The sequence below is a fragment of the Borostomias antarcticus genome (genome assembly GCF_949987555.1).
Source record: "Borostomias antarcticus genome assembly, chromosome: 27".
Classification (NCBI taxonomy): Eukaryota; Metazoa; Chordata; class Actinopteri; order Stomiiformes; family Stomiidae; genus Borostomias; species Borostomias antarcticus.
Genome location: NC_140260.1, coordinates 7025797 through 7051615, shown reverse-complemented (window position 1 = coordinate 7051615; position 25819 = coordinate 7025797). Strand labels below are relative to the sequence as shown.

Genomic DNA, 25819 nt, shown 5'->3' with positions numbered 1-25819 from the left:
CACATGGGTCAGTGACCTAACGATGTCTCATGTCATTCAGTACAGATAACTACACATGGGTCAATGACCTAACGATGTCTCATGTCATTCAGTACAGATAACTACACATGGGTCAATGACCTAAAGATGTCTCATGTCATTCAGTACAACGCTGAGTGCCCCCTCAAAAAATATACTTTTTTTCATAATTACAAGTTTATATATCCATGCGTAGACTGGCAGAAATATAACCACCCAGATAATTTTATTTTGAATACCACTTTTTTTTTTAAACCAGACCAGGTCCAGCCTGGCTTATGTACTTATGTGACTGGCTTGTTTCTGTTCAGGACTGGTAGGACGGAAGCTAGTCATGCCACTGAAATAGCTGTGAATTGAAATGACATTAAATAATGTCTGATAAATTAAGATAGGTCTTGTCGCCTGAAATAATATAATATGCTGTTGCGCTCAGACTGGTGCATAGTCCCGACAATTGCAATCAGAATAATGGTAGACGGGGACCACACTCAAAGAAATGTCTTATGTTTTTTATTGGCACAAAACGTTTTCGGCCATCCGTCATTCATCAGTGTGCATATGACGCCTGGACACATTAGTTCCAATGCTTCCAATGGTAATCCAGCACAATAAGGGCGGGATAGCCAGTTAGCTCATGAGCTCACAACAACTAGCAGCAGCTTCTATAACATTGATGGTAGTGGTTAGAGATCAACAGATTAATCGGTTTGGCTGATTAATCGGTGCCAATATGACATTTTGAAACTAGTTACTATCGGCACATAGTATCGGATGTTTTTTGCACCCCTAATGGTCACCCACGCAACGTACGAAGAGCCACGTGCCTGGAGACCTGTCAAGGTAATGTCATTGTGTGAACTGTGAATTTATATTACAGTAAATGAGGAGCGCGGATGAATTTCACGGAGGTTTACAGCGTGAAGAGATGGTTGTTGTATGTTCGGTGAAAGTAGTACTGTTTACAAGTTAGCTGTTGTTTCGAAATGCAGAGGCGAAAGGACCAATGGTGTTTACAGGACAACTTCAGAGCTTGGTAAGCATAAACCATGTAATTCCTGAACTTGAAATCCACGTATATCATACGTTTTTCAAGTGTGCCCATAGCTAGCCACAAGCCAGGGCGCGAGCACCGACGTTATTGACACAGAACTCTGTACTGCACAAAACAGAAATAATTTAACCTGTACCAGTCAGATACGTGCCAGGGACGCCAGGAATAGGGCTAAACATGAAATCCAGTGTTTAAGCAGTTTTTTGCAATTTAAAAGGCTTTTATTTTGGAATGGCACACCAGAATCTCGTGAAACTCAATAAGTCAGACCCAGAGGGGGCCTACTACCACTGTGTAGTATAAAACTGGTTGCATTATGTGTCGTGTAATTTGTCCCTTACACGGGGGGCTGGAAAGAGGCGTCGAGATTCGAGTTCCCAATTCTTTACTTTAATTAGAAACCAAACAGATTTCGAACTGGGAAAACACAAGAAACACAAGGAACAAAATTACAGTCACATCAGGGATCAATTGGGGGGAAACAATCAAGGGGGGAACACGAATAGCAACCAACGCACCAATTCCTCATTTCAAACGCCTCCCCCGAAATCCAGGTGAGAAAGACCTGAGGACCCTGCTCGGTGTGTTCCTGCCCCTAAGCCCCCTTCTCGGCAACAGCCAATCCCAGCGCTCTTAAACGACAGAGCTCCCCTGAACGCGCAGTAAACCGCACACCTCCCACTTGGTCCCCTGGTCTCCAGACCCAAGGGGACCACAAAACCCACCGCCATCATACGTCCGCGGGCCCGCCATCCTGTTCCTCCACGGGAATGAGCACCACGAGCCTCCGCACGTCCCTGCTGAGTACGACGGAGGGTCCCCGTCCTTCGGTAGTCCCCGCCCTCGGACGAGCGTGCCCGGACGCGGGGTAGCTGGGGCACACCTTCACCATGGCATCCCTGACGACCCCCTCCTTGTCGGGAGTCACTTCCAAGACCCGCCCGAGTCTAAACTGACCCCTCAGGGCATTCTGGTCGGCCAACCAGACCAGGTCTCCCACCGCCACATTTCGGACTTTCCTGTGCCACTTGGGCCTGATGAACAGACTCGGCCCGGCCAGTTGGCTCCACCGCAACCAGAACCTGTTCACCTCGGCCTGCACCGCCCTCAATCTCACAAAGGGGTAGGTCGTGGGCTCGAACCCCCGCATGTCTCCTTCGGGCCCGGCCCTTCCCAGCAGCAAGGAGTTGGGAGTGATGACCTCCACTGCGTCATCCCGCATCTGGACCCTGGCGCCGATAGGCCTCTCATTTGCCAGGTTGGCCGCAAGGAAGAGCGCCGTCTGGAACTCCAGCCCTGTGAGGTTTCCATCCCCTCCGATGCTGCCCAGCGCCCGCTTAATCACCCGGACTGCCGCCTCAGCCGCGCCATTCCGATGGGGAGAGTCGGGCGGATGGAGCGCCCAGGCCCACTCGGTTCCGTGCTCAGCGGCTTCGGCCGTCACCCTGTCCTTATTGATCCCTCCCAGGAATCCGTAGATCTCCTTCAAGACCGGCCGGGCCCCTATGAAGTTCGTCCCCTGGTCCGACCAGATCTTCTTGGGGTGCCCACGGAGCGCGGTGAACCTCTGGTAGCAGCCCAGGAAACTCTCTGTGGACAGGCTCTCCACCATATCCGCGTGCATTGCTCGTGAGGCCATGCAAGCGAACACCACGCCCCACACTTTCATTCCGGACCTCCTCTTCACCACGTCCTTGACAGTGTACGGGCCAAAGAGGTCCACGGAGGTGAACGCGAAAGGAGCGGCTGGCTCGGTCCGTTCGAGGGGGAGACTACTCATGACCTGCTTGCACGCCTTCGCCCTGGTCTTTCGACAGGGGACACAGGAGTCGGCAACTTTCCACGCAGCCCGCTGACCTTGCACCACCCAGGCCTTCCCTCTCATCCGCAGAAGGGTCCCGGCCGTGCCCTCGTGATTTGCTCTGTGAGCCTCGCGGGCCAACAGGGTGCTGACCCATGCTCCGTAGGGGACCAGCGGCACTCCTACTTCGCCCGCTCCCACGCCTCGGACCCTTCCATAGCACCTTAGCAGTCCAGTCCCGGCGTCCTTGGCCACCACCAGCCGACTCAGCGTGGATTCGGGGAAGACGACTCCTTTTTGGGCCGCCAGACACAACTCCTGGAACGCGGCTCTCAGCTCCCACGCGCTCAGCACGGGCGCCTCCTTAGGCTTCCTCTCGAGCTTGGCCTCCCACTTTTCTCTCTTTGCGGCTCCTCTGCGATCCAGCCACCTCCTCACGACCCGCCTGAGCCAACCGAGCGCCCCACACAGCCCACGCAGGGTGCTGAACTTCTCCGGCTTGATTAGTTCAACTATACTCGCGCCCCACAGCCCCTCCTCGCCCCTTTCTCCTGAGGCGGTCGTCTCTCTCTTTTCTTCGGGGGAGCTAAGGGCCTCACCCTCTCTTCCTGCCGCGGCCCCGGGACTTAGCGCCTTCCGCGCCTGGGCGCGAGTGAGGACCGCTGTGAAGGCCTTTCTCTGGAGCTTGCTCACGGCCTCCCTTACTTCGGCCGCCACCTCCCCCGCGGATTTCATGGGCCACTCATCCACCGGCCCCTCCAAGAACTTGGGCCCCTTCTGCCAGACGGAGTGCTCCCCCAGGTCTTCCGGGGAGCACCCTCGGGTGACGAGGTCGGCGACGTTCAGTTCTCCAGGGATCCACCTCCAGTCAGCTACGGGCCCGGCCCTCTGGATCTCACCGACCCTGTTCGCGAAGAACGTCTGGTACCTGTAGCTCTCCCTCTGGATGGCTCCCAGGATGGTCTGGCTGTCCACGAAGTGGACCCATCTCTCGACCTCCAGCCGGCTCTGCTTCTCCCAGTACTTCTTCAGTCTGGAGGCGAAGACCGCTCCGCAGATTTCAGACTTGACCACGTCGCCATTCTGGTCCAGGGGCGTCAGTTTGGCCTTTGCCTCGACTAGGCGCGTGACCACCCCGGTGGACGTCTCCCACCTCAGGTAGAGGACGGCTCCGAAAGCGTCGTCGCTCCCATCCGAAAACGTCACTCCCCACGGTTTCCCTTTCCATCCGGATGGGGTCAGGCCCCTCGGGAAACTGACGTGGCTCAGTCGCGCGTACTCCTCGAACAGCAGGATGGCCTCGCCCCGGAGATTCTGGGAGAGGGGGTTGTCCCACGAGCCCTGCCTGGCTTCCTTCCTTCCGGACTCCTGGAACGCCCTTCTCACCAGGATGGCTCCCTTTTCCTTGACGGGGGTCACCAGACCGAGAGGGTCGTAGAGTCCTGCGACTTGGCTCAGGAGCTCACGCCTCGACAAGGGGTCCGGCGTCCTTGCTTTGACCTCCGCCTCTGAGAGGTTGGCCTCCAGCCTCAGCTTCTGCTTCCTCCCGGAGAAGTTGATCGGGGCCCTCAGGAAGAGCTGGTCGCTGCTCACGTGGTACCCGAGGCCGAGGGCCTTGTTGTCTTCTTCTCCGAGCTGATTTGGCAGCACGAGGGTCTCGGCCGCCGGTTCAAGGCTCTTGCCGCCCTGCCCGTTTGGGACGCTCCCACGCCTCCCACTTTGACTGGAGCGGACCCATGGCTTGAGCGAGAAGCCTCCCGCACTGAGTATCTTCTCTACCCCTGCTGTGATCTTGTCAAGCTCCTCTAGATCGTTGTGGGACGTGAGAACGTCGTCCACGTAGCAGTCTTCCTCGATGACCCTCCTCTCCTTGGCCATGTCACGGAACTTCGGCAGGTTGGCCGTCTCCCTCAAAGCCAGTTGCGCGATGCACCCCGCCGGCCTGTCGCCGATGTTCACTCGGGTGACGGCGAAAACTCGGATGTCCTCCTCCGGCGAGTCTCTCCAGAGGAAGCGGTGGAGGTGGACTTCTCGCTCCTTCAGCCACACCGAGTTGTACATCTTGCGGATGTCTCCCACGGCCGCGTGCACCCCGGTTCTGAACCTGAGCAGCACCGCTCGGATCGGGTTCAGGACGTCCGGCCCCTTCAATAGCAGGCTGTTCAGGCTCACTCCCCTGAACTCCTGGCTGCTATTCCAGACGAGGCGCACCGGCGTGGTGAGCGAGTGGGGGTTGAGCGCGACCAGATGACTCACGTACCAGACGGGCCCCTTCCAGGCGTCAATGGCGTCCTTCGTCAGCTCGACGGCTGCTCCTCTTTCCAGGAAGTCGCGGACCTGCTCCGTGTAGGCCGCTTTCCACCGCGCCTCCCTTGCGAGCCGCTTCTCGGTCCTTCGGAACGTCGCTTCCACTACCTTCCTGTTGTCCGGAAGCGAGACCGGATCTTCTACCCAGGGGTACGCCGCATCCCAGTGGGGGGAGTCGCTGTGTCCATCCGCCTCCACGTAGGATAGGCCCTTCTTGATCTCCTCCAGCTCTTTTTCCTCCACCAGCGACATCTCTTTACCGCCCGGCTGGCACGTCCCGCACCGGCACCCCCCGCACTTGGGCACGCAGGCGGCGCCGATACTGTCCCACCTCAACCACTCCAAGAACTCCACGCCGCTCGTGGCCGCGGTCCTGGCCGTTCTTTCAGGCTCCTCCTCTTCTAGGATCTCCTCGACCCTCTCAGCCGCCGTCCTCATCGAGCGCGCAAAGTGCGTGTTGGACCGGTGGGCAGTCACCTCGACGTCCTCGAGCAGGCCAGGGTGCGTCCCCCCTACGACCTTCCCCAGCGGGCCGTCCCACAGGACCAAGTCACCCACTCTCTTCATCTGCCACGGGGCGAGCCGACCCTCCCGGAGGCTGATTAAGAGTTCGATCTTTTCCGGGCGGACCAACTCCTCCCTCTTGACCCCTGGGAAGAGTCTCTGGAGCCGCCCCGGGTCGACAGGTTGGTCCGCGCGGGCGATTGTTTCCAGGCCGTAGCAAGTCAACTCGTGGAGCGTCCAGGAGCGCTCTGGGGTCCGCACCCTGATCTTGAGTTGGTACTTCCTGGTCTTGACCCTCGCCTCCATCGGTCCGACCCCGTGCACGATCAGCGTGACTTTCTCTCCCCTCAGACGGAGTCTGTTGGCGGCTTGGTGGGTGATGTAGTTGGTGTCGGACGCCAGATCCATCAGGGCCCCGACCGTCTGTCCCCCACCGACGGTGACTTTCATGATCATCATGAGCACCGGGTGCACTCCGGGGCCGCTTCCTCCCGAGAGATCCTCTCCTCCTACATCCGCACGCGCCTCCGCCCTGAGTGTGCGTGCTTCCCTCCACGCCTTCCTCATTGCAGCTACTGCCTCGGGTTCGGTTTGGGTAAGGGCCTTCTCCAGCTGCTCGGGCACCCCCCCTGCCCCCGGGGGACCGCCTCTTCCCTCCTTCTGCCTTCCCCGCTGCTCTCCGCCACCCTTCTCCTCTCCCTCATAAGGGCACAACAGGTGGTGGTGCTCCGGGAACTCGCCTTTCCGGCAGCGTATCCTCTTGCAGATGAACCTGTTGGAGCACCTCCCACTTTCGCCGTGAGAGTCCAGGCACCTCCGGCAGGCGTTGATCCTCTTCGCTGTTTTCTTCCTTTCGACCGGGCCGAGGCTCCTGAACTTCCCGCAGAAATATACCTTCCCCTCGTGATCCCTGCCTCCGCACACGCCGCATGCGTCTCCCTCCGGGCGTGCGCCCGTGGCCCTCGAGTACGCTCCCCGCTCTTCCGACTCGTCTCCATGACCCTCGTCCTCGCTCTCGCCGCTTGCCTCTTCCTCGGGGACCGCTCCCGTGGATCTCGTGAGCGCTTTCTTCTCCCACCTGTTCGTCCTCTCAGGTGCCTCCGACTTCCCCAGAAGCTCCAGCCCTTCGAGGATCGCCTCCTGCTCCTTCAGGAACCCCAGGAGGGCGTCGAAATGGCGTTCCGGAGTGACGCCGTTTGTGCCCTTAAGCCTGAAGGCAAGCCAGCTCTCCTGTAAGCGAGACGGTAGTTTGCTCTCTATGGTTCTGACTGCGAGCGGGTTCTTAATGGCGTCGGTGCTCCCGAGGTCTTTCAGGTCGACCAGAGCCTTCTCCACAGTTTGGATGAGGTCGATAGTTTTCCTGGGCTGACTCCATCTCGCCGCCGGGATTTTTTCCAGCTCCTCGATTATTTGAATCGCGATCGCGGCCTTGTCTCCGAACCGGTTCTCGCGGACCCTGAGCATTTCCTCGGCGGAGTTGTAACTTGAGAGCCTGAGTTCGTCAAGAACCTTCCGCTCCACGCTGCCCAGGAGCTGAAACTTTTTAACCTCAGGTGACCCGTACGGATCCCCTTGGCGCTGGAGGCTCTCCCAGTCTTTCCGCCACCGGTGGAAGTCTCTCCTGCACCCGCCGAACCTCGGCAGCTGCAGGGGTTGGAGGCGCACTCTCGGTGTGACTCTTTCATGCGCGTCTCCTCCTTCCGAGCCGACCGGCGCAGCGCCCCGCGTCTCCTCCCACGCCTTTCGCTGGGCCTCGGCCACCCTGACGCGCTCTACCTCGGCTGCCTCAGCCGTCATCAGCTGGAGTACGGCAGCCTTCTGTCTCGTTTCAGTGTTTCTCTCCTCCGCCTCAGCGGTCCTCCTTTCTGCCGCTGCGCTATCCTCGGCGGCCTTCAGTCTAGCTTCCGCAGCTTTCCTCTCGGCCGAGGCGGCCTCAGCGCTGTCCTTGGCGGCCCTTCTTCTGTCCTCCACGGCCTTCCTTTCGACCTCGGCGATCACGGCTTCGTTCCTGCCGAGCTCGCCTAGCTGTCTCGTCCAGAGGTCGGCCGCGTTGTCCTGGAGCTCCCGTATTTGCTGCGCCATGTCGCCTCTCTCGGCCCTCGGGATCCACTTTTCCCAGGCGGCTAGCAGACCTTCGGCCTTCGCGTTCAGAGCCTCCAGGGCCTCATTTTGCGCCCTGGCGGAGGCGAAGGTCGTCCACGACAGGTCCCCTTTCCCTGCGTCCGTGCAGGCCCTCTTCGCCGCCCTGACTGCGGAGGTGAGTGCGGGCCCTGCGTACACTGACCAGAGGTGGGACCAGACCACTTGGTTCACTTCATCGGTCCTGACCCGGCGCTTCCGTTCCGCCTCTTCTGCTTCGGTCCCGCTCTGCGCGCTGTCCGTGCTCTCCGCATAGTCCTCAATCGCGGAGAAAACCCGCTCCCCCTCAGCGGAGAACGCCGTCCATGCACCCTTGATTTCCTCCTCCCCGGCCGCGGCGTCTACCTTCATGCGGGCGAGTTTAGCTTTTTTCTCAAATGCCTTGATCGCCGTCTCCAGCTCCTTCTTCTGCTCTCCTGCCATACTTGGCTTGTCTCGTCAGCTTGCTCTTGCTGGCTCGTGGCGAAACAATAGGTCATATAGGACAATTTAGAGGGCCTTTATTTTGAAATGCCACATCAGATTGTCCTGAAAATCACTCGGTGACACCCTGAGGTTGTCTACTACCACACTGACGTGGAATTGTTGTGGCATTATGGGTGGTCTCTTTTTAATCCTAATCTGAAATTGGAGTAAAGAGTAGGTTTTATAGAACAGTTTAGATTGCCTTTATTTTGAAATGCCACATCAGAATGTCCTGAAAATCACTGGGATATACCCAGAGCCAGAGGTGGTCTGCTAGCTCTCTGGTTTGGAGTAGGTGTGGCATTATGCGCAATTTCTTTTTATTTGTAATCTGAATATTAAGGAAATATAGTCAGGACAATTTAGAGGTCCTTTATTTTGAAATGCCACACCACAACCGCCTTTCACTTCTTTAATCAAACCATAGTTATTTGACTTCACTACTAGCCTACTTAGTCTGTGAACGCGATGGTCCTTACAAGAGAAAAAACGATTTACCGTAATGACGCTAATGTTTGCGCAAAGGGGAATTGGCTGTGGCCCACATGACTTGTATTTCAGAATTGAAGGCCGGCTTGACCGCAGTTTAAAACAAGAGGGACCGTGCGAATTGACAGTCACATAGCCTGTGGGACTCGGTCGGAAGAGAGCGCTAGACAATCCTAAAATCAAACTCTGAGCTATAAGATGATGTTCCATGTTTATGCAATTCAAAACGCTCCCGTTTTGCCTGTCGATAAGGATTACAGCTGAGCAAGTGGGCGTTTGGCTTTGCTTTGGCTTTGATAAGACTGTTTACTTTTCCAAGTGTAGGCCTACCTACAGTACAACCATTAAACAGCTAGATAGCTCGTTGAGATATAGGCCTACTGTAAATTAGCGGCCCTCCGTTCCATCATTTCATGACTCTATTAGCAACTCGTAATTAATCACAAAAGCCTACCTCCTTATCTTGTAACCCAATCCTGTTGAATCCATTTCATTTATGATTCCTTCTCTTGCTGTTTTGCAAGTTAAATCCAAATCATGCATGTTGTCCAAGTCCCGAGTAGTGAAAGTGTAGCTCCACAGCTATGATGAATGACGGGACAGTCATGACAAGTTTTGATTGGATAAACCGTCCCAATGTTAAAATGTCAATGGGAATTCCATTCTAAGCACTTCGAGAGCAGGTTTAACTGACACCCAATTTGAAGCATTTGGACAAATTACAGATTAGGTTACATTTCGACTGATGACGACCAATTTGATTGGTTGATTTTTCATTTGGTCTTGATTTCCGTAAGCTAGAATCCTTTTACCTGGCCTACAATGTTAAGTGAATGTTAAGCTAGTAAGTCAGTTGTCAACGGACCGTAACGTGGACTGTATTTTCATGAGGACTGTAGGGGGCGACAGAGCACTACCAAAACGCTAAACAAGGATGAAAATGAAGCGATAAAGCAGAATCAATCAATCAATCAATCAAAGCTTTATTTGTATAGCGTATATAGAATACAAGACACCTTTATGTCAAAAACAGTCTGAAAGTCGATTTTCATGCTTTCACTGAAAGAAGGCGCAAAAATCTAGTTTTATTTGTATTTGTATGGGTAGGCCAGGCTTACCCTGGCTTATAGGAGCAATCGCCACTGGTCGCTTACAGTATGGAGGAGGATTTGGTTTATTCTGGACTATTTCAGTTTTTTGGGTGAATACTTATGTAAGCCTATCTACTCAAACGGTTCTGCTTCACTGAGTACGGTTGTCTAACCTTGCCTTGGGAATCGTGCTGGGAACGGTTTAGAACCGTTCCGGACCCAACTGTTTCCAGGTGGAAAGACAGTTGGAACCGTTACCCTGCGTGCTCAGAACCGTTCAGCCCGACTGTGTAAAGACAGCTTGTTAGCGTTCTGAAAGTAGAAAAAACGATGGTAGCGGTTCTCACGAGTCCGGGACAGAACGGAGCCGAATGAAACTGCCTAGTAACTGCCTAGTAAGTTTTGTTAAGTCAAGCTCTGAAGTCGTCCTGTAAACACCATAGGTCCTTTTGCGAAATTCATCTGAATCCAAATCCGGACCCACGCTCGTTTATTTATGGGCGGTGGCTCTACCACATTTTTACATAGCTTCTATAACATCCAGTGACAAAAAACTGTCCACACCACAAGTTTTGAACCCACAAGTTTTGTGGGTTTTGAACTCCCAAAGCTCTTGAAAATCAATGGTATCATAGTCTTTATGACCCACGCTCGTTTATTTATGGGCGGTGGCTCTACCACATAAATTCAATAACTGACATAGAACCACCAGGTCAATAGAATCAATGCATTTGATTGATGGACCTGGTGGCATCTGTAGTTCATTCTCTTGTTGCCAAAATGCACACTCTTAATTGTTTACCAACAGTAAAAGGGTCTATATATAATGGGTAATTACTGAGACACATTGTAGGTATAATTTCAAAACAGGAGTATTTCAAATGTTCATTACTGCACATAAATTAAATAATTAGATTTTGATGTTCTGGGACCACTGCCTCTTGTGGTAGCAACATAGAACTGCAGGTCAACAACACCAGGACAGAGGGACGACCGGACATTCACTATTCTTGCTGCGTCAGCTTCGCTTCGCACAAAAAACGTTTTGTTCCCATGGGATCTCTCCCGTCCGTCTGAAAGAATGAAACATTGACCTGGTAAATACATGCATGTATTTCAAATGCTCAATTACTGTGGTGTCATAGTGTTTTTGTTTTGATGTCCCTGGACCACTGCCTCTTGTGGTAGCAACATAGAACTGCAGGTCAACAACCCGATGGAGGAAGGGAGGGAGGGAGGGAGGGAGGGAGTGACAACCAGACGTTTGCTATCTTTGGTGCGCTGTCTTACAGCCACGCACAAAAACACTCAGTGTTACACTGAATGACATCGGATATCCTTACGTCATTGACCCACATACACAATTTACAAATTACACAAGAAGTACAAATCTATACAGTGAAAAGATAAGATACCAGGATGGATGGATGGATTATGCACATTATATATATATATATATATATGTACTGTATATAAATAACCCAGGGAGACATGGGTGTGTTATGAACATGCTATAGCTATAATAAATAATCCCGCGATTGAGATATATTGTCATCTGCATTTACATGTATGGTGATGTTATATACCGTACACTAGACATGCTGACCCAGCAGATGCAGTGGAACTAGCCAGAAGGAGGCCTGGAACAGAGAAGGAGAGGTTCAGACACGGGACGGGGTCTCACCCTCGCTCTGTGTCTCTCTCCTCCGTCTCTCTCTCTCTCTTCCTCCCTCTCCCAGGTGGAGACCATCGGCGACGCCTACATGGTGGTGTCGGGGCTGCCGGTGCGTAACGGCAAGCAGCACGGCGGCGAGGTGGCACGCATGTCCCTGGCGCTGCTGGACGCCGTGGCCTCCTTCAGGATCAGACACAGACCTGGACAGCAGCTACGCCTGCGCATAGGAATACACAGCGGTGAGAGAGATGGAGAGAGAGAGATGGAGGGAGAGAGAGAGAGAGAGACGGAGGGAAGGAGGGAGAGAGAGAGAAAGAGAGAGAGAGAGAGAGGGAGAAAGAGAGAGGGAGAAAGAGAGAGAAAGAGGGAGGGAAAGAGAGGGACAGAAAGAGAGAGAGAGGGAGGACGGGAGAGGGAGAGAGAGAGAGAGAGAGAGTGTGTGTGTGTGTGTGTGTGTGTGTGTGTGTGTGTGCGTGCGTGCGTGCGTGCGTGCGCGCGCGTGCGTGTGTGTGTGTGTGTGTGAGAGAGACATAGACTGGGGACCAGCGATGCACAGTCTAGAGGTCTATGTGTGTTTACCTGTGTGTGTGTGTGTGTGTGTGTGTGCGTGTGTGTGTGTGTGTCCTCCCCAGGCCCAGTGTGTGCGGGTGTAGTGGGCCTGAAGATGCCCAGGTACTGTCTATTTGGAGACACGGTCAACACCGCCTCTCGAATGGAGTCTAACGGAGAAGGTGAGGCACTCATATCTTCATCATCACATCTTCATCATCACATCTTCATCACATCTTCATCATCACATCTTCATCACATCTTCATCACATCTTCATCACATATTCATGACATATTCATCACATCTTCATCATCACATCTTCATTATCACATCTTCATCATCACATCTTCATCGCATCTTCATCATCACATCTTCATCACATCTTCATCATCACATCTTCATCATCACATCTTCATCATCACATCTTCATTATCACATCTTCATCATCACATCTTCATCGCATCTTCATCATCACATCTTCATTACATCTTCATCATCACATCTTCATTATCACATCTTCATCATCACATCTTCATTATCACATCTTCATCATCACATCGTCATTATCATATCTTCATCATCACATCTTCATTATCACATCTTCATCACATCTTCATCATCACATCTTCATCACATATTCATCACATCTTCATCACATCTTCATCATCACATATTCATCATTACATATTCATCACATCTTCATCACATATTCATCACATCTTCATCATCACATCTTCATCTCATCATCGCAAATTCATCACATCTTCATCACATCTTTACCATCACATCTTCGTTACATCTTCATCATCACATCTTCATCATCACATTACTTCATATCAGGGATGAGGTCAATCCAGTTTCAGTTCCACCAAATAAGCACTAAACAGAAAAAAATTACGTATGGAGCCCCAACAGAAATACTTAGCTCCCCCCTGGCTGCAGCCCTGAAGATCTTAAATCAAGTGCACCCATAACTACTCCCTGTAATTTAGTCCTTTAACCCCCAAACACACACTGTAGCACAGCACATGACACATCAGTAGAATTGAGGTCTGTGTGACTGACAGTTGTGATTGGTCAGTAAAGTTGAGATCTCTATGACTTGACAGCTGTGATTGGTCAGTGGAGTTGAGGTCCATGTGACTGACAGCTGTGATTGGTCGTCTCTCTCCGGCCCAGCCTTGAAGATCCACGTGTCGGAGGCGACGCGCGTCGTCCTGGACGACTTCAACTGCTTCCAGCTGGAGCTGCGCGGCGACGTGGAGATGAAGGGCAAAGGTCGCATGAGGACCTACTGGCTGCTGGGAGAGAGCTGCAGCAGCGTGGCCTGATGGGGAGGGGGGGGGGGCAGGGGGAGAGGAAGAGAGGAGGATAGGAGAGCGGGGTGTAGAGAGGGAGAGAGAGCGGGGGTGTGAAGAGAGAGAGAGAGAGAGAGAGAGAGAGGGAGGGAGGGAGGGAGGGAGGGAGAGAAAGAGAGAAAGAGAAAGAGAGAGAGAGAGAGAGAAAGGGATGGTAGGGGACAAGCCTTTCACATCGACAGGAGGAAAATCAAACGTCTAAAGAACAGCTTGGGTAAACTAGTGGTAAAGAACAGCTTGGGTAAACTAGTGGTCTTCAGGTCAAATCTGTGCTCCTGCAGAGTACCGTCAGAGATGGGTCCATATTCCGTCTGGCTACGGTACTGTGCCACCAAACCCCCCTCTTTTCACTTCTCTGGGGCCTGCTTCCTGGTTCCTATTCCCCTGGAGATGGTGTGTTCTCCCAGAGACCCATGATTCTGCTTTAGCCTGCCACAGACGGCCTTTGACTGACTGCTCCTCCAGCCAACGGCAATGCAGCACTGCTGCACCATCTCACAGCCGATTGGTGTAGCCCATACTGCAGTGGCAACTGAAGAAGTGGGTCATCTCTCATCCTTGCAAATGTACAGTTTCTGCATCAGTGATGATTAAAGAAGTGGCTATGCTCCGAATCCCTGGACTGGACAGATAGGTGGGGTGTACCTTGGACTTCACCCCCGCCCGCCTCTACAAATGAACACGGTCGATCGAACATCGCCACCTGGTGTTGTGAAGTGGTAACTGTATTTTTCCGTCTTCTCAGTGACTGTCAGCGGTCCATGGAGACAGATGGAGACTGTTCTGATGTGCTTCTGTTCGTGGTTGTTTGTCCGATGTGGGAAGGTCTTAATGGGATCCTTGGGATGGACATCCTGTACAGTATCTACTTGTGAAGGTTGTTCTCTCCACAGATCCCACTTAGTATCTATAGGTTCCCAGTGCCACCACATCCCTGTCACCGGGCCACCCCCCCCTACATCCCTGTCACCGGGCCACCCCCCCCCACATCCCTGTCACTGGGCCTCCCCCCCCCCCACATCCCTGTCCCCGGGCCTCCCCCCCCCCACATCCCTGTCACCGGGCCTCCCCCCCCCACATCCCTGTCACCGGGCCACCCCCCCCCCCACATCCCTGTCACCGGGCCACCCCCCCCCCACATCCCTGTCACCGGGCCACCCCCCCCCCCACATCCCTGTCACCGGGCCTCCCCCCCCACTCCCCCCTCACAGCCAGCGTTGGGACATCCCAACAGATGGTTACTTCCTCACCAGATGTGAAACTTCTTGGCCCTTTTCCAATACGCGTACTTGTCTGTACTTGTGTCCTTGTGAACTTGTGAAACGTCATCAGTCGGAGCCCAAGTACTGTTCCAATTCAAAAGGACACAAGTCCCAAGTCCGCATCAAATGCCAGGATGTGTTCTTGCTCTGCCCATTTTATGGAGGATGCATCAGAGCAGACTTGTGTGGACTTGAGACAGACAGATATCCCAGAATTCATTTGGCATCAAGCGGCTGTGTTAACGGTTGTTAGGGCAACACCATTGAAAATGCCTATCTAAATAATCTATCTAAACTAGTAGAAACAGATAAAATCTTCACATAATTGGCTTCAATGGTGGTAATTATCCGCCTGAAAAGCTATGAAAACGTAACAATATTTACTTTAAAACTGTTTAAAACGCTTTTCAAAATCCTAGCAATGGCGGCTGCCGGTGTCCACACAAAACAGCTGAGATGGTGACGTCATCAAGGACGCTGCTGTTCCAACTGCTGAATGACTGAACCTGCGTCCTCCCGTCCTCCCGTTCATACTCTGATGAGAACTTCCCAAGTCCGGACTAGCAAGGATGCAAGTCCCAACTTGTGCGAACTTGGTATTGGAAAAGGGCCCTGGTGTCATGAATGAATTCCTCATCCTCTGCCTCTCTGGTGTCCCCGGAGGTCTGATATCCGCCGGAGATGCTCGGTAGCGCCACCTAGCCCCTCAGCTGTGGAACGACGACAACAATGGATTGTCTGGTCTGTTATGGACAGCCCAGACACCTTAAGATGATGGCTGTCATTCGGCAGCTCACCAGCCAGCAAAGACCCAGGGTTCTCCATCACGCACACGTCTCTCTGTACTGAATGACCTGGAAATATGGGTTTTCCTCCAAGGAGATGTCACACTGCACCCACTTAGTCTTAACTTATCTGCACCTGGATTCACACAGCGTCCCAGAGTACACTTCCTAAATAACATTTAAAAAAGAGCGCTATATACAGTAGAACCATTTGACAATAGAAAAGGGGGTCTCGCATAGAACCTTACAGTTCCAGACAGAACCATTTTCAGCTCTATGACATGCTGTTTAGAATCCTGAAGGGTTCTTTCTGAGCTGAAAAGGGTTCCACAGTATTATGGAACCTTACAGATCTGAAAAGGGACCTTTATAGCACTGTTTTTAGAGCGTGCAGCAGCGATGCTGCTCTAGGGTCAGCTGTATCTGTCTGGCTCATGAGCAGCCAAGTGGAAGACGGAGGATCTGATCCCAGACCAGGCTTCCTGCGGGCGGTGATCTCCTTCAGCGTGTCTCTCAGAGTATGTAGCAACAGAGACCGAGACCCCGGTGAGGAAAATAAAAAATCTTGTTTTGTTCCTCTCCCATGAGAACAAAGTTCTCGGGAACACCCGAGGATCTTGTCGGCGTTCTCGTCGTGATGTAGTCAGCTGCTGTGGCGCAATCTGGCGAGGTAAGCAGAAGAAGAAGAAGAAGTCGAGCTTCCGTGGTTCCTGGTGCGGCCGGCCGACTGTAGCGTAACCCAACACACGGCCCAGCCGCCGTCTCTGTGCCTGTGAGAGCTTCCCCTGTGGACCCGCTAACGGTTCTCTGATGTTCTGAACTGTATACTGTGATGTTCTGCTCGGCTCGTCTGTGTTTTAAAGCAGTGGGTTTTGGGGCGTGGGGAGGGGGGGGGTAATAATAATGTTTATTGCTACTTATTAATATTGTGTTCTAAGTGTTGACTCTTGTGTTTTGGAGGGGGTGGTGTGGGTTTGATCAAGGCTCCTGTCTTGTCCAAGGTCAGTCACACGTCTTTATAAAGCCAGTTGAGAACCTTATCTGTCTGAGGTGCTTCTGCATGTCCCTCACTGTGACTTACTTCCTACATACTGTAATTAATACAGAACACAAGTACCGAGCCCCCTCGACTCAGCAGACTGGAGATAAGGAACACGTTTAACAACGCATGCTTGTTTACCGTGGTGACTGACAGGTCTCAGTAGCCAATGAACAAGCTAAGGCAGAATGAGGCTTTTTCAAAGACGCTGCAGGATCCAGCGACCCGGGGATCTGGACCGGGACCAGGCCAGAAGGAGATACCAGGTAGGGCTGCCCACTAGCAGACAGGTAAGGTGATACCAGGTAGGACTGCCCACTAGCAGACAGGTAAGGGGATACCAGGTAGGGCTGCCCACTAGCAGACAGGTAAGGAGATACCAGGTAACTGCCCACTAGCAGCAGACAGGTAAGGAGATACCAGGTAACTGCCCACTAGCAGACAGGTAAGGAGATACCAGGTAGGGCTGCCCACTAGCAGACAGGTAAGGTGATACCAGGTAGGGCTGCCCACTAGCAGACAGGTAAGGAGATACCAGGTAACTGCCCACTAGCAGACAGGTAAGGAGATACCAGGTAGGGCTGCCCACTAGCAGACAGGTAAGGGGATACCAGGTAGGGCTGCCCACTAGCAGACAGGTAAGGTGATACCAGGTAGGGCTGCCCACTAGCAGACAGGTAAGGAGATACCAGGTAACTGCCCACTAGCAGACAGGTAAGGAGATACCAGGTAGGGCTGCCCACTAGCAGACAGGTAAGGAGATACCAGGTAACTGCCCACTAGCAGACAGGTAAGGGGATACAGTACCAGGTAGGACTGCCCACTAGCAGACTGCCCACTGGAGAAGGCATATCTGTTCATCTGTTATTGATCCATGGAATTCTACTGTATTTGAGGCGTTAGGCTACTGTAGATTTTACAAAACAGCCTTGGGCATTTTGGCAGAGTTTGTTCAAGTTCAACTATATTTATATCTGGAGGGCAATTGATTGTGCAGCACAATGGCACCTAAAAGACAGTAATAAACCACATCATGACTCACAACGCTGGAAATACTCAGCATACACAACACTGGAAAATACACAACATACACTCACTGATGAAACAGCACGTGCTCATCCAGGCCCTGGTCATCTCCCGCCTGGACTACTGCAACTCCCTCCTCGCTGGGGCACCGGCGTCAGCCATTAAACCTCTGGAACTTGTCCAGAAAGCCGCTGCTCCCCTGGTGTTCAACCACCCCAAGTTCTCCCACACAACTTCCCTTCTCCGTTCCCTACACTGGCTCCCTGTAGCGGCTCACATCCAGTTTAAAACTTTGGCACTAGCCTACAGGGCAATGAAAGGAACAGCTCCCTCCTACCTCCAGGTCATGGTCAAACCCTACACCCCCTCCCGACCGCTACGCTCTGCTACCTCGGGGCGACTGGTTGTCCCGTCACTCCGAGGCCCCTGCGGTCGATCGACACGGTCATGGCTCTTCTCTGTCCTGGCCCCACAGTGGTGGAATGAACTGCCCACTGATGTCAGGACAGCAGAGTCGCTGCCCATCTTTCGTCGCAGGCTCAAAACTCATCTCTTCATGAAGTACTACAACAATCCTCCCTCCTAAGCACCTATTGTATTTTAGATTACTATTCTTGCACTTTGCCTTCAGCACTAGATTATGTTTTTAGTCACTAGTTTCAGAAAGGAAATGCACTTGTGAGTTCTGGCAAGTAGTAGTACACTGGCTTTTTCTACGTTAAATGCAATTATTGTTAGTCGCTTTGGATAAAAGCATCAGCTAAATGACAATAATGTAATGTAATACACAACAATAATAAATAACCGTGCATACATCACTGTCACCCGAACAGCTGCAGCTACGATACACAACACAGCAATCCTACTACATCATATTCAACACCACCCACCTCCTCCTCCTTCCCCTTCCTCCCAGAGTTCAACACAGCAACCCTGACACATCATATTAAACAGCACCTACCTCCTCCTCCCAGAGTTGAACAGGGAAATGGCAGGGGAATAAAGGATGTCTATTTATAGCCTAGCTAGATGTGAAGTGTGTGGTAATGACTGCAGGCTGCTCTGTGTTGACTGATGTGTGACTGGTTTTATATGGAAGAGGCTTAACTACATGTACTGTAGGTTACGCTTTTGTACCTGTAAAAACTGAGTACCACATAGTGCAATACTGAACGCTTTAAATAGAAGAGATAGGCAGACAAAACGTCACTGTCACCTCAGTAGGCGAGGACGGCCTGACAGAGCTAGTCTCACACTGACCACATTCTCTGCCTCTCTCAAATGCACATCAGAATCACAATCACAATAGCACATAATAATAGATGCACATGCTATTATCTTTCTTTTCATGTAAGGCATCAACAGTCATGGACAGTGAGAGAAAGCAGATGACTTCACTTGATGTGTAGGTCCGACTCTCACAACAACTGTCTCACTAATCACCCCAAAACACACACACACACACACACACACACAAACGAGGGGGGTTTTTACCAATTAGTAGTTGTAACAGTGGAGGTTGGCGGCTGTGTCTCAGGAGGTAGAGCGGGTCATCCAATGATCGTAGGGTCGGCAGTTCGAATCCCGGCTTCTCCTGTCCACATGTCCACATGAAGTGTCCTTGGTCAAGACACTGAACCACAAATTGCTCCCAATGAGCAGGTTAGCACCTTGCATGGCAGCTGCCGCCACTGGTGTGTGGATGTGTGTGTGAATGGAAGAATGAGAGGCCGTTGTAAAACGCTTTCGATAAAAGCACTATATGTAAGTGCAGTCCATTTACCATTTACCAGTAGGTACTGAAGTAGGTATATACTACCCATCTACAGGGTCAGGTAGTAACTGACTACGTATAATCGGGATTATGTAATCTGATTATGACAAATAAGTAACCATAATCAGCCCAGATTACATTCGGAAAATGTGTAATTAGATTAGTTATATTTGTTCACATCAACATAATATATGGAATATACGGTACATATATATGGTATAGAAGTCTGTAATTATAATTACAGGACATTGAGGGATGTGAGAACTACATCTACATGTGAAGTGACACAACACACACACACAAGTGGCGGCACAACACACAACACACACACACATGCAACTTCAGGTCGCCGGTGGAATTTTTCCCATCCGAGCCGTCCTCCTCCAGGGGCAGCCAGGAGCAGTGGGCAGCCTCATCAGTGTCCTCCTCCAGGGACAGTCAGGAGCAGTGGGCAGCCTCATCAGTGTCCTCCTCCAGGGACAGCCAGGAGCAGTGGGCAGCCTCATCAGTGTCCTCCTCCAGGGACAGCAAGGAGCAGTGGGCAGCCTCGTCAGTGTCCTCCTCCAGGGACAGTCAGGAGCAGTGGGCAGCCTCATCAGTGTCCTCCTCCAGGGACAGCCAGGAGCAGTGGGCAGCCTCATCAGTGTCCTCCTCCAGGGACAGCCAGGAGCAGTGGGCAGCCTCATCAGTGTCCTCCTCCAGGGACAGTCAGCAGCAGTGGGCAGCCTCATCAGTGACGCCAGGGGTCCAAGTCCCAGTGCTCAGTCCAGGTTCTGGAATGAAGAGCATTTGTTCTTCTGCATGTTTTTCATATTGGGTTCTTGGGAGGAAACCCTTGCGAACACGGGGAGAACATGCAAACTCCGCACAGAATGACCCGGGAGATACCCCACATGGGCACTTACAACACTGGGGATTACATCTCTAGCCGACATGGAACTCAGGACCTTCTTGCTGTAATGTGACAGCGCACCGAGCCACAGTGCCTGGAGTCATTCATAGTAAGCCTGACTCTCAGGGGGGTAGTTTTGCAATGAAACACAACTTCAACACAAACATTGATTATTATAGATAAATAAATATTGATCAACAATCAACTGTTGTTCTTGTGGTGGTTAGAAATTGATCAGAAGTGGAAAACTATTTCACCATTCTAAGAGACGAGGGTGAGATCCTTTTCAATATGTGATCTAAATCATCCACTACCAGATATGAACATTATTTCATTGCATAACCAACAACACGGCAGATGCATTTCTCTACGCAAGTTACACAGTCCCCTCATTGGCCGATTGTCTTCATCTACCGTTGGTGGAAAAACACATCACTCCAAACACGCAGCTAAACGATTGGTCGAGAGCCCCGTGGTGGTCCCGCCCCCAGTCTTTCCCCCTGAAACAACCCTTCCGCTAGGCCACCATGCTCTCCGGAAGTTAGTTTGTTTTATTCGGACACCAGCACCAGAGAGAGTGAGAGGTGGTGAACACCAAGTTAAAATAACACACCGTGCCTGACCGAAGAGCCTTGCAGAGAGAGTCTGAAGCACTGTTTGAGTGTAGGAGACCCTCCACTGACACGAACAAGACTAGTTTTCTACTATCCCCGAGCAACCCCCGAGTGAGACCCTCCGGTCCTCCGGGGCGAGGCGAGGCGGGAGGTGATCGGGAGGTGATCGGGAGGTGATCGGGAGGTGATCGGGAGGTGATGGAGGCTCCACCGGCCAAGGGGAGACCGCAGGGGCGGCTGCTCGTCTCCACCATCCTGGACGCTAAGGACGAGCTGGAGGAGGTAGGGGCTCACCCTCTCTCTCTACCCCCTCGGGAAGCTCGGCTAGCTCTCAACGCTTCTCCGGCATCACATCACACACGAATACAATAGACACGGAACCATTTTCTAGGAAGGTTGCAGGTTGCTAGGCTAGCTAGCCTTCCTAACTGGGGGAGTTTGGGGTCGTAGCTAGGGATATTAGATGCATGTGTTGGTCTGGGAGGTTTATAGCACCCGTGAGCTTTTATTCAGGTGGTTTAGGGGTGTTTCGGCAGAGCTACAAGTAGCCTAGCATGCTATCTGGGTCGCACGTAAACATATGGATGAGACGCTAGCTAGCCGGTGCGCATGCGCACTGCTCATCATTCGCATGTCATTACTGAGAGTCCTCTGGCTCTCTGGGTCACCTCTCTGGCTCTCTGTGTCACCTCTCTGGCTCTCTGGGTCACCTCACATGGCTCTCTGTGTCACCTCACATTTCCATCCCCGCAAAAGTGAGCTCGCCCTTCACAAACAACGTCTCTGGAGCTTCAAGGCTGACAGTATATATCTATTGTTATTCCACGTCTAATCGGCTAGTCCATCAGCGTAGTGTGGCTAATGTAACTATGGGTGGGCTGTGTCTCAGGAGGTAGAGCGGGTCGTCCAGTGATCGTAGGGTCGGTGGTTCGAATCCCGCCTCCTCCTGTCCACATGTCCAAGTGTCCTTGGGCAAAGACACTGAACCCCTAATTGTTCCCAATGAGCAGGTTGGCACCTTGCATGGCAGCTGCCGCCTTTGGTGTGTGTGAATGGGTGAATGAGAGGCCATTGTAAAGCGCTTTGGTTAAAAGCACTGTATAAGATCGATAGATAGATACTTTATTGATGGGAAAATTTGGCCAATAAGTGCAGTCCGTTTACCATTTAGCGTGATGTATGAGAACCGCGGCCGTATCTGTGTCTGTTGATGTGTGTGTTCTGTGATGTGTGTGTGTGTGTGTGTTCTGTGATGTGTGTGTGTGTGTTCTGTGATGTGTGTGTGTGTGTGTGTGTGTGTTTTGTGATGTTTTTCTGTGTGTGGCTCAGTATAGGACCTGTTTATTTTCGGTCTCTGTCCCATTTCACCTTTCTCTCTCCCAACCTCCTCTCTTCCTTTCAATTTCTCCATCTCTCTTTTCCTCTCTCTCTCTCTCCCCATCTCTTCCTTACTAACTCTCCCTCCTTCCCTCCCTCTTCCTCTCTCCCTCCCTCTCTTTCTCCCTCCCTCTCTCTTCCTCTCTCACTCCCTCCCTCTCTATCTCTCCTTCCTTCTCTCTCTTCCTCTCTCCCTCCATCCTTCCCTCTCTCTCTCTCTCAGCGGTTGGAAAGGTGTGTGGGGATCGTCACCTCGTTGACCAATGGGCTTTCAGAACGGGAGGCCAACGACGCCATCACTGCCAATGTGAGTCACCTGTGACATCATCACCAGCAGGGTTTACTGCAGGACGCTCTGTAGCTATGGGCGCAAGACTGTCGTTATGATTTTGTATTTTTCTCTCTTCCTTCCCCTCCTCCCATCCTCTCCTCTTCCTCTCCTCCTCCTCCTCCCTGCAGGTGTGTAAGGGCCTCCAGCAGCATGAGGAGGTGTGTCTGGGCCTCTTCACTCTGCTGCTCACAGAGCCTGCACAGGCCCAGAGGGTAGGAGCCACACACACTCACACACACACACACACACACACACACACACACACACACACACCGTCTTCATCACCATAATCATCACCACAGTGCACATGTCTTAGATAGACAGATAGAAGCCTTTATTTAGACAGGGAAGAACATAGTGAGTCCAGGTCTCTTTTACAGATGTGCCCTGCTTACAATCAACATATACAGTAATACAGTAGCAGAGTACAGAACAACTCAAGAACAGTGACAGCGTGCAGACAACAATGACAAATGTACCAACTTACAATCAACATACAGTAATACAGAAGTAGAGTATGAAAAATGCATAAGTAGTGACAACGTACATGGGTACAGAGTAGAATAATTATTAAAGTAAGGAAATGACTGTGATCAGTGGCATTTACAATCTTCTGAAAGGATTTCCAGCGTTTCCCCTTCATCATCATCTCCATTATCACCACAATACACGTCTTCATCATCATCATCACCGCCACAATACACGTCTTCATCATCATCACAATACACGTCTTCATCATCATCATCATCACAATACACGTCTTCATCATCATCATCACCACAATACACGTCTTCATCATCATCATCTCCACAATACACGTCTTCATCATCATCACAATACACGTCATCATCATCATCTCCAAAATACACACGTCTTCATCATCATCATCATCACCACAATACACGTCTTCATCATCACCACAATACACGTCTTCATCATCACCACAATACACGTCTTCATCATCATCATCTCCAAAATACACATGTCATCATCATCATCATCATCATCACCACAATACACGTCTTCATCATCACCACAATACACGTCTTCATCATCATCATCTCCAAAATACACGTCTTCATCATCACCACAATACACGTCGTCATCATCATCATCATCACCACCACAATACACGTCTTCATCATCATCACAATACACACGTCCTCATCATCATCATCACAATACACACGCCCTCATCATCATCATCACAATGCACACGTCTTCATCATCATCATCATCATCATCACCACAATACACACGTCTTCATCATCATCATCACAATACACACGTCTTCATCATCATCACAATACACACGTCTTCATCATCATCATCACAATACACACGTCTTCATCATCATCATCACAATACACATGTCTTCATCATCATCATCATCACCACAATACATGTCTTCATCACCATCATCATCATCATCACAATACACACGTCTTCATCAGGATCACCACCATCATCATCATCATCATCATCATCACAGTGCACACAGTTTTTAATCATCATTTACATTTTGGACATTTTAGTCATTTATCAGATGCTTTTATAAAACCGGCTGTACATGTGACTGTACATGCGACTGTACATGCGACTGTACATGTGACTGTACATGTGACTGTACATGCGACTGTACATGTGACTGTACATGCGACTGTACATGCGACTGTACATGCGACTGTACATGCGACTGTACATGCGACTGTACATGTGACTGTACATGTGACTGTACATGCGACTGTACATGTGACTGTACATGTGACTGTACATGCCGTTCATCATCAGTAAAACCTTCAGTAAGAAGTGACACCAGTCTTCATCATCATCATCATCATCATCATCATCACCACCGTCCCCATCTTTGTCATCACAATCATATGTACACACCACCGCTGTCATTATCATCCAGTGTTACAGACACCTGACTGTGTCAGTTGCTCCAGGGTTAGAGACCTGACTGTGTGTCTGTTGCTCCAGGGTTAGAGACCTGACTGTGTGTCTGTTGCTCCAGGGTTAGAGACCTGACTGTGTGTCTGTTGCTCCAGGGTTAGAGACCTGACTGTGTGTCTGTTGCTCCAGGGTTAGAGACCTGACTGTGTGTCTGTTGCTCCAGGGTTAGAGACCTGACTGTGTGTCTGTTGCTCCAGGGTTAGAGACCTGACTGTGTGTCTGTTGCTCCAGGGTTAGAGACCTGACTGTGTGTCTGTTGCTCCAGGGTTAGACACCTGACTGTGTGTCTGTTGCTCCAGGGTTAGAGACCTGACTGTGTCTGTTGCTCCAGGGTTAGAGATCTGACTGTGTGTCTGTTGCTCCAGGGTTAGAGACCTGACTGTGTGTCTGTTGCTCCAGGGTTAGAGACCTGATGGTGTGTCTGTTGCTCCAGGGTTAGAGACCTGACTGTGTGTCTGTTGCTCCAGGGTTAGACACCTGACTGTCTCAGTTGCTCCAGGGTTAGAGACCTGACTGTGTGTCTGTTGCTCCAGGGTTAGACACCTGACTGTGTGTCTGTTGCTCCAGGGTTAGAGACCTGATGGTGTGTCTGTTGCTCCAGGGTTAGAGACCTGACTGTGTGTCTGTTGCTCCAGTGTTACAGAGACCTGACTGTGTGTCTGTTGCTCCAGGGTTAGAGACCTGACTGTGTGTCTGTTGCTCCAGGGTTAGGCACCTGACTGTGTGTCTGTTGCTCCAGGGTTAGACACCTGACTGTGTGTCTGTTGCTCCAGGGTTAGAGACCTGACTGTGTGTCTGTTGCTCCAGGGTTAGAGATCTGACTGTGTGTCTGTTGCTCCAGGGTTAGAGATCTGACTGTGTGTCTGTTGCTCCAGGGTTAGAGACCTGACTGTGTGTCTGTTGCTCCAGGGTTAGAGAGACCTGACTGTGTGTCTGTTGCTCCAGGGTTAGACACCTGACTGTGTGTCTGTTGCTCCAGGGTTAGACACCTGACTGTGTGTCTGTTGCTCCAGGGTTAGAGATCTGACTGTGTGTCTGTTGCTCTAGTGTTACAGAGACCTGACTGTGTGTCTGTTGCTCTAGTGTTACAGAGACCTGACCCTGGTGAATAGGGATGGGATGAACGTGATCCTGGTGAAGATCAACCAGATCCTCATGGAGAAGTTCCTCAAGCTACAGGACGTCTGCCGCACCCAGGTAATAGACCTAGCCCAATGTTAGCTTAGATGCTGGGCTAAACAACACAGGTAATAGACATAGCCCAGTGTTAGCTTAGATGCAAGGTTAAAAAACACAGGTAATAGACCTAGCC

At 51.4% G+C, this 25819-nt stretch overlaps 3 protein-coding genes across 5 annotated transcripts in view; all 3 read left to right on the top strand.

Annotated features, from left to right (window-relative positions):
- The window catches only part of npr1a (natriuretic peptide receptor 1a), a gene marked incomplete at both ends in the record, with an annotated part of 152334 nt that extends 138910 nt beyond the window's left edge, over positions 1 to 13424 (top strand). Inside the window, 3 exons of the mRNA XM_084459326.1 lie at positions 11608 to 11782; positions 12176 to 12274; positions 13273 to 13424. Of these exons, the coding sequence (XP_084315452.1) occupies positions 11608 to 11782; positions 12176 to 12274; positions 13273 to 13424 (426 nt within the window). The remainder of the gene's footprint in view (positions 1 to 11607; positions 11783 to 12175; positions 12275 to 13272) is intronic.
- The window catches only part of LOC311326379 (major histocompatibility complex class I-related gene protein-like), a 356702-nt gene that overhangs the window by 188071 nt on the left and 142812 nt on the right, over positions 1 to 25819 (top strand). The gene's annotated exons all lie outside the window — the stretch shown is intronic.
- The window catches only part of ints3 (integrator complex subunit 3), a 49514-nt gene continuing 44596 nt past the window's right edge, over positions 20902 to 25819 (top strand). The window contains exons 1-4 of the mRNA XM_084459279.1: positions 20902 to 21125; positions 22444 to 22527; positions 22680 to 22763; positions 25591 to 25704. Of these exons, the coding sequence (XP_084315405.1) occupies positions 21042 to 21125; positions 22444 to 22527; positions 22680 to 22763; positions 25591 to 25704 (366 nt within the window). The 5' untranslated portion in view covers positions 20902 to 21041. The remainder of the gene's footprint in view (positions 21126 to 22443; positions 22528 to 22679; positions 22764 to 25590; positions 25705 to 25819) is intronic.